The 8,928-nt window shown below is 43.0% G+C and overlaps 2 protein-coding genes across 2 annotated transcripts; both read right to left on the bottom strand.

The window, feature by feature from the left end:
- Nucleotides 1-306: 306 nt before the first annotated feature.
- LOC116850994 lies at nucleotides 307-1,113 on the bottom strand. Its single transcript, XM_032829941.1, has one exon. The coding sequence runs from the start codon at nucleotides 1,111-1,113 to the stop codon at nucleotides 307-309; it is 807 nt and encodes a 268-aa protein (XP_032685832.1).
- A 4,101-nt stretch (nucleotides 1,114-5,214) lies between these two features.
- Nucleotides 5,215-6,432, bottom strand: LOC116850993. Its single transcript, XM_032829940.1, has one exon. The coding sequence runs from the start codon at nucleotides 6,430-6,432 to the stop codon at nucleotides 5,215-5,217; it is 1,218 nt and encodes a 405-aa protein (XP_032685831.1).
- Nucleotides 6,433-8,928: the final 2,496 nt, after the last annotated feature.

Genomic DNA, 8,928 nt, shown 5'->3' with positions numbered 1-8,928 from the left:
TTACGCATGCGCAACTCTCCTGCTTGGTAGCACCTCATCAACGCCACCACCTCAGAGACACCGCATCAGCGACACTGCCTCAGCGCCACTGCATCTTTCCGTGCTACTACATCTCTAAGTGCCTTTACATTTAGGCGCCAATCTTAAACTAATCGATAAATTTAAAATACCAAGGGGTTTTACTATCTTAACATGCCTTGACAAATAGGAATATTTTCAATAACTAAATAAACAATGCTCCCTTGGACAGATTTCAATGCTACCTGAACATAACAAGCAGAACGCTAATCTCCGCAATAATCATGCTTAATTTTCACATATTGGAGAGATGTTGACAATCGCTCTTTTATAAATACCCTTGGAAGTTCGCAAGGTAACCGTCATAACCACTCCGTCGGTACCGGGATGTATTTCTTTGATTCTAGCTAAAATCCACTGGAGAGGTAGAGTTTCGGTATCCTTCAACATGACCAGTTGTCCAACCTTAAATTTAGCGTGGCTTTCCGTTTTCCATTTATTTCGCTGCTGACAAATAGATAAGTATTCCTTCTGCCACCAGGACCATAAATGTTGTCTCAGCTGTTCGACGTATTGCCATCTTGACAGTGTATTTCTTGGTACCTCCTCTAGACTCAATTCTAGATAGGATTGCAGGTTTTCTCCTATCAAAAAATGACCAGAAGTTAAAGCTCTCAAGTCATCCGGATCTTCCGAAAGTGGCGTCAGAGGCCGCGAGTTCAACATTGCTTCTATTTGCGTCAAGATAGTCGACATCTCTGAGACAGTAAGACAACTTTCACCAATCGTTCGTTTGAAGTGTAAATTCATTGCTCTTACTGCGGCTTCCCAAATACCGCCATAATGTGGAGATCTAGGCGGGATGAAATGCCAGTTTACCCGCTCGTTCGCTGCAAACTGTTGTACCGCTTCTTGGAACTTGGTTTCTTGAAACATCTGCTGTAACACGCGATCCACGCTCACGAAATTTCTTTCATTGTCCGAATATATATTTTTTATCTTGCCTCTTCGAGCTATGACTCGTTTCAACGCGGCTATGAATGATTCGGTGGTTAAGTCCTCCACTAACTCTATGTGCACGGCTTTGGTTACCATGCACACAAATATGGCCACGTACGACTTATATTTTTTGCTATTTTTTCGAACTCAATCTCTTATATAGAAAGATCCGCAGTAGTCGACACCTGAATTGCTGAAGGGTCTAGCTATGTTGATCCTTACTGATGGTAACTCGCCCATTATTTGCCAACTGGGTTTGGGACTTGCTTTCCGACATTTCACACAATTGCGTAAAATTTTCTTAACTCGGCTCCTAGCAAATATTTGTCAGGCCTATTTGTCAGGCCAGAATTCTTCCCTTATAGAATTCGTCGTCGCTTGGGCTCCCGCGTGGAGCAGTTTCTCGTGATAGTGTAAGATTATCAATGAGGTGAAGTAATATGAGGCTGGTAGTAGGACGGGATGTTTAACTTCTTCCGGCAGTACTGCATGCTTTAACCTTCCTCCTACTCTCAATACTTCCTCTTCGTCAAGGTATGGACACAGTGCAATCAGTCTTGAAGTGCGAGGAATCGCGTTATTGCTTCTCAACGCCTTTATTTCTTCTTCAAATACTTCAGCTTGCACTAATTTAACTATCACACATTTCGCCTTGTTAATTTCGACATTGGTTATCGGCCCTAACTCTCGCTTCGCTGTTTTACATTTAACATTTACACTAAATCTTAATACATATGCTGTTACTCTTAATAGCTTATTGAAAGAAGAGAATCGCTTATAGTCTATAATCGGTCTCTCAGTTATAGCCGCTACTATCACTACTTTCTTTCGTTCTTCCGGAGCGCTAATTGATAATTTCTCATCCTCTTTTGGCCAGCTATTCTCATTTTCTTTTAACCATTTAGATCCCTCCCACCATTCGTTTGCGTGAATTAACTGTTCCGGAGTAGTGCCTCTCGATATCAAGTCCGCCGGATTGCCTTATATGCCGCCATTCAGAGGGTGAAGATTTATCGTGAATTTCACCTACTCTATTGGCTACGAAAGCTTGCCATCTTCTAGAAGTAGAATCTATCCACGCCAATACTATCTTAGAATCCGTCCAATAAAGCCCTTTGTATACTCTTAACTTTAGACTACTTATCACGTGTTCCATTAAGTTGACTAATAACACCGTCCCGCATAACTCTAATCTAGGCAACAATATGCTTTTCATAGGTGCTACTCTCGACTTGGAACAAACTAAGGATACGTATATTTCGCCTTGCTGATTTTGTTCCCTTACATACACGCAAGCTCCATACGCCTTCTCACTGGCGTCGCAAAACCCGTGTATCTGAATCTGAGTGTTGGCCTCCCCTAATGATATTAATCTCGGTTTCAAGGAATTCTTCTCTCAATGCTCGCTCGTATTGAGAAGGTTGGAGATCCGTGGAGTTACCGTACACTTCGTAACACCGATGTCAACGTGTCCTCGGACACTCTAAAGACAGTAGCCCAACGTGCAAGCGCACTCTAAAGAGCTGCGGAGGTTTGTGTAGAGTCACCGAAGACCTAAACACAAATGCCAACGTGTCTACGACACTCTTAAGGCAGTAACGTTCAATGCAGATATGCAAGCGTATACTTCGAGCGAGGCAAGAGCCCAACAACGTGCTGACGCACTCAAGAAGGCGATATGGAGCTAGGTATAGTGCAAAAGAATACCTCAGCGAGGCAGTGACCTGATGTGCAATAGTAGTCAAAAGGCCTAGAGTCGGCGTCCGCGGCGTCTTATATAGGCGCCGCACCGAAATTTAACCGCAAGTAACGGCCCCGGCTCGGCGCGCTGCCGCGTAGCGGCGGCGGCGTGAAGCCGCGGCGAGCGGTAGTCGCCCGCCCACGATCCGTGCGGACGACAGCTCCCGTACGGAACATACCGCCCGCCTCCGTCTGAGCGACGGAAATTAAGTAAGTGCTGGAGTGTCGGGTGTATCGACAGCTTCCCCGATCGGCAGCCGCACTAGCTTGACTAGGGGCCTCGTGAGGACGGACTCCTGAGTTCGCACCCGCGCGACTCGTGTTTGACCATCGGGGCCCGCGAACAGTTCGAGGATGCGTCCTAGAGCCCATTTAGAGGGAGGGACACGGACGTCGATGATGACCACCAGTTCTCCCACGAGCGGCGGGTCCTTTCAAGGAATTCAACAAACCTATAGTTGATTTTATTTGCTCCCAGGCTCTATGGATGTGCATAGGGACTGATTCGTCCCAATCCAGACCCAGATGCCACAACTCCTGCATTAAGATCTTCGCTGATGCTATCACAGGTCCAACCAAACCCAACGGGTCAAACAGTCTAGCTACCTGAGACAATATCGTCCTCTTAGTTCCGCGCGATTCTTTATTTTCCAATGAAATTTTATAACAAAAAACATCTTCGTCAGGACTCCAAACTATATCCAATAGCTTAGTTTCCGCAGTTTTATTAATGTCCACCGCCCTGTTATAATTGTGAGTCATTTTTAATGAAGAATTTATGTTACTGTTCCATTTATGTAATTCAAACCCTCCCTTTGCTAATAATCCAATTAACTCTTTCTTTAATTTTACGATTTCATTTTCTGTATTTGCACCCGTTAATAGATCGTCCATATAGAAATCGTTATGAACTACTTCCGTCGCTTTAGGATAATTTTCCCTTTCGATTTCTGCTAATCTTTGTAAGCATTTGATTGCTAGGAAGGAGGCAGACTTTGTACCATAGGTGACAGTTAATAATTCAAATTCTTCTATTTCGGAGCAAGAATTTTCTCGCCACAAAATGCTTTGCAATGCTGTCTGTTCCTCGGGAGCGGTGCATTTGGATACAGTGCATTTGGACACAGCCAATCACAGCACCGTGTGATTAGAGACATTTGTAGGGTCCCTTGGAACAGCGACTTGTGATTGGACTGTGTCCAATTGCCCCGTGTCCAACTGATATATACCCCTGTTCCTCATGTATCAATATCTGTCTATACATTTTTGTGACGTCGGCGCACAGAACATATCTGAAACATCGAAACTTTATAAGTAAATTGAACAAATCTGCTTGTATTACTGGTCCTTTATATAAGGTGTCGTTTAATGATTTCCCCTTGGGGTATCGGCTAAATGCATCGAAAACTACTCTAGTCTTTGTGGTTTTACGGTCTGCCTTTATAACAGCGTGATGTGGTAGAAAAACCCTCAACTTGGTTTCCTCTTGCTTATCTACTCGCTTCATATCCTAAATGAAGGTATTCTTGCATAAATTTTACATAGTCCTTTTTAAACTCAGGATCTTTAGCGAACCTTTTCTCTAAACTCAAACATCTCTTTAACGCTACTTCTCTCGAATTGTGTAATAAATTTATGATTTCTTCCTTGACCGGTAACTTTACTACGAATCTACCATCTAATTTGCGACTATAAGTCTCATTGAAATGCTTGTCACAGTAATCCTCTTCGGATTCCTTAAGTTTTCCTTTCGGAATATTTTCTATCTCCCAAAACCTACGCATTGTTTCAGTTAATTCTTCGGTTACGCTTAAATTGCAACTCGTTCGCGTTACGTTCCTTATGTTCAAACCCTCAATGGATCCTGTCACCAACCATCCTAAAAATGACTTTTGTAGTACGGGTTTATGTTTCCCTAACTTTATTTGACCAACACAAATTAACTCCCAGAATCTTTCCGCACCAATTAATAAATCGATTTTAGCTGGTATGTTGAAATGAGGATCCGCTAATTTAATATTTTTCGGTAATTCCAACTTGTCTGCATCAATTGCTACTGTTGGTAGCTTTTGAGTGATTTTAGGCAACACGATACAAACTAGTTCCATGCCAAAAGTACCGAAACGGAAAGTTAAATTTAAGTTTACGGATTTAGTAGCCTGTGATACACGTCTGTTAATCCCCGTAATTTCTACTTGCTCGTCTAAGCTTTCAAATTTAGTTTCTTAACAAATTCTTCAGTGACGAAGTTAGATTGAGAACCGTTATCTAATAATACTCTCCCTTCGACGTAATGATCTTTAGAATTTCTCACGCTAATCAGGGCAGTGGACAGTAGTACTTGGCTAGTTTTTATTATTTCTGTCGCTTACGAGTATGTACAGACTGTATTAACCGTTTTGTTCGAGCTAACTTCTTGACTTACGTTTTGATCTACTATCTCATCGTTCCTTTCCTTTAATGACTCGCGATCCTCGTGTAATAAAGTACTGTGTTTTTTCGAACATTTTTGCATCCGCTAGCTAAACGATCCTTGGCAATATGCTTACCCTTTAAGCAGTTTAAATATAGTTTCTTAGTTTTTACATTCTTTAAACGTTCCGCGGTGGAAAGTTCCTTGAAAGATTTGCATTGGTATATCTGATGGTCACCGTTACAATACATACATCTAACACTCGTCATCGCGGCATGAGACATCGTTGACTTTCCTTTGCTGATTTGACGCGAAGTAGTACTGGGCTGCGTGGATGGGCTTCTCCTTGCTACTGCTTCTAACATTTGGCATCTTCGGATAAGAAAATCAATTAACTCCCGAAAGGTCGGCATTTGTCGTACTTCGATACTAGTTTCCCATTCTTTCATGGTTGCAAAATCTAACTTGCTATTTATTATATAGACTAACAAGTCGTCCCATTGGCTTGTAGGACGTCCTAAGGCAGTTAACGCTCTTGTATGCTTTAATATACCATCTAAAATACTTCGCAAGGTCGCACTGTTTTCTTTTCTCAATGCAGGTAGCTCGAATATCGCCTTGATGTGTTCTTGCACCGCAATGCGCTCATTGTCGTATCTGTCCTTTAATCTAAGCCAAGCGTCATTATAATGGACCTCCGAAATTTCCAAAGAAGCTATTGTTTCCGCCGCTTTACCCTTCACTGCAAATTTCAAATAATGAAATTTCTGAATTTCATTCAATGACGTATTTGAGTGTATCAGCGCATTAAAAGTGTTGAAAAAGGAATACCACTCTTCGTAATCACCCGAAAAGGTGGGCAAATTAATTTTAGGTAATCTTACATTACTGTCATTATTTCTTACTCTAGGAACATCCGGTAATGCAGCCTGGTTCAAATCGTCGAGAGCCAAGGTTGGCCTAACACGGTTTTTAATTATTCTCTCTCCCGCTAATTTCAAATCGAAGTACTTCTTCTCATAATTTACTAACACTTTATCAACTTGCTCATCTGTCACATTCTCGTCATGAACAGCTAATTCCGTTAGAATTTCTTCTAACGATTTCCACAAATCATCTAATTTGTTTAACCGTAATTTTACTTCCTCAATATCAATTGTGTTTGGCTCTATAGACCATATAAAATTCTCTACTCGTGTAAAACCAGCCTTGCCTACTCTCTTTCTTTGTTTAATTTTCATTAATTCGGCGTTTTGCGGCATTTTCGTTATGCTTTTTACCACCCTAACAGATTGCACTTAGAGCTAATACATTACAAGTCTTTTAACGCAAAGTTTCCCTTGTGCTTGCGTCCCTGTATCAGAATTATCGATACCAAGATGGTTTCGTCCTTATGCAGTAAAGGCGTGCTTCACTTATGATGATGGACTCGTCCGTGCTTCGTGAGGACTCCCTTTTGGATTTGCTAACAAGCTTGCTCACACCGTAGACCTCGCGTGAACAATCGACCTTGGCAGGAAGTTCCCCCTTATGCTTTATCTCGGCAGCTGGATTCCTATGTGTTGCGTGTTTGTATTCACGTGTAACGTTTTCCTGTTCTGACCGACTCTTTCACCTTGCTGCGGTGGTGTTAAGCCGGTGTGCGTACTTTCGTTCTGGGTGTATATCAGTTGGACACGGGGCAATTGGACACAGTCCAATCACAAGTCGCTGTTCCAAGGGACCCTACAAATGTCTCTAATCACACGGTGCTGTGATTGGCTGTGTCCAAAAGCACCGTGTCCAAGTGCACCGCTCCCTTTCGTTCTCGACTTTACTCGACTAATATCCGGCTCGAAGGACCATGTTACGGAAATAACTCCTATGTGTTTGACTGTATGTGGAGGGTTTCTTGCTTTAATAATTGCTATCCTTAATTTTACGCCGTTTATTCCTCCTTTTCTGCCGAGATACAAACACTTACTACTACTATTTTTACGCATGCGCAACTCTCCTGCTTGGTAGCACCTCATCAACGCCACCACCTCAGAGACACCGCATCAGCGACACTGCGTCAGCGCCACTGCATCTTTCCGTGCTACTACACCTCTAAGTGTCTTTACATTTAGGCGCCAATTTTAAACTAAACGATAAATTTAAAATACAAACACAAAGGGTTTTACTATCTTAACATAACCATTAAACGCTAGCATACATATCGCTTATTACTGGAATTCTCTTTTTATTTAAACTACCCTATTGAAAAATTTCTGTTGAGATAACAATAGAATTCCCAATTCAATTCTCAGTTGAATTCTCAATTGAATTCTCAAATGCCGTTTCCCCAAAAATTCGCATGTAAGATCTCAATTGAGATATTTGTTTCTGATGGAAATAATTTATTGAAAATATAATAAACTTTTGCTGAAATGCTTTTGAAAAGCATTCACAATTTTGACTCAATTTCATTAAATTTCATTATAATTTCATTAATATTTCAATAATATTTTGTGACGGCTCAGTACCGAGTCGTCACGAACCCGTCCGACCGAACATCAGTCGAACGGGAAACCGGCGCCTAGGCGCCATCTAAAGCTACCACCACGTCACGCGACGGAGCGTTTCCGCGCCGCACCGTACCCCGACTCTCAATCGTGAGAGTATATTACGCGACGCCGCGCGAACGAAGGCAGATTCCACCGAGGTAGTCACTCCGCTTCCGAACCGACTACCGAGGCCCGCGAGACTTCTCGCCTCCGAAGACGAGCCTGCTCGTCGCTATCCGCGAGACTTCTCGTCTCCGAAGACGAGCCTGCTCGTCGCTATCCGCGAGACTTCTCGCCTCCGAAGACGAGCCTTCTCGTCGCTATCCGCGAGTATACTCGCATCTAGGCCGTTAACGAGAATACTCGTTGCCAGCTACACTTCCCCGAGAATTCTCGTAACCACTCCGTCAGCGAGTCTACTCGCCAAGCCATTCCGAAGACAAGGCTTCTCGTCCTATATTATATCTTGGCGAGACTCCTCGTCGAAACGGGAATTATCATAAGGATAGGGATGCGGACTTCCACGTCTCCGCCAGGACTTCCTGGCTCCTACAGGATAATTCCCGAGTAACTGCGTCACGCGCCGATAACAACAACACCTTCCGCAACGGTTCCTCGAGGTCTCTAAAAGGATAGGGGTGCGGACTACCGCGTCTCCACCAGGTCTTCCTGGTTCCTCAACAAGCTACCTCTCAAATACGAGTGAATCCACGCGAGGTACCGACGTACCACGAACCGTCCTTTCGAAAACGCAAGCGTGTACCACACCACCGTTCGGGACGACGTCCCGCCTAGCGAATTATATCACCTTGTAAAACCAGACTTACTCATTTTGTGTTCTAACATTAAGTTACTTATCTGTTTCGTCCTTTCAAAGCTTAATAATAAATATTACATATTTTGCATCTACTCTCTCTGATTTATTCTTTAACGAACCCGGCACACGACGAGCATAGATCCGCGGCATTTCCGGAACGACGGCCTACCGTCGCAATTGGCGCCCGAACAGGTAGTACAGGAAAAAATAAAAAGAATAAATAGGAGGAGCTTATGCTTTCGTGGATTTATAAGTTAAGAAAGGACGAAATAATAGAATACATAAAAGACGCGAAACTCGAAGCATCCGGAAATCTAGACGAATTATGGAAACGATTACGAAAATTTGTAACAGAAAACCCGAATTTCATATTCGCGAAAATGCAGAACACAACCAGAACAGCCAGCCCCGCGAGC

The sequence above is a fragment of the Odontomachus brunneus genome, unplaced genomic scaffold (assembly GCF_010583005.1).
Source record: "Odontomachus brunneus isolate Ranch 3 - 2012 unplaced genomic scaffold, Obru_v1 Obru_scaffold_163, whole genome shotgun sequence".
Classification (NCBI taxonomy): Eukaryota; Metazoa; Arthropoda; class Insecta; order Hymenoptera; family Formicidae; genus Odontomachus; species Odontomachus brunneus.
This window is presented reverse-complemented; position numbering and strand designations above follow the sequence as displayed.

Coding starts and splice junctions, on each gene's coding strand:
- LOC116850994 (XM_032829941.1), bottom strand. CDS start 1,113: ATGGTAACCAAAGCCGTGCACATAGAGTTAGTGGAGGACTTAACCACC.
- LOC116850993 (XM_032829940.1), bottom strand. CDS start 6,432: ATGCCGCAAAACGCCGAATTAATGAAAATTAAACAAAGAAAGAGAGTA.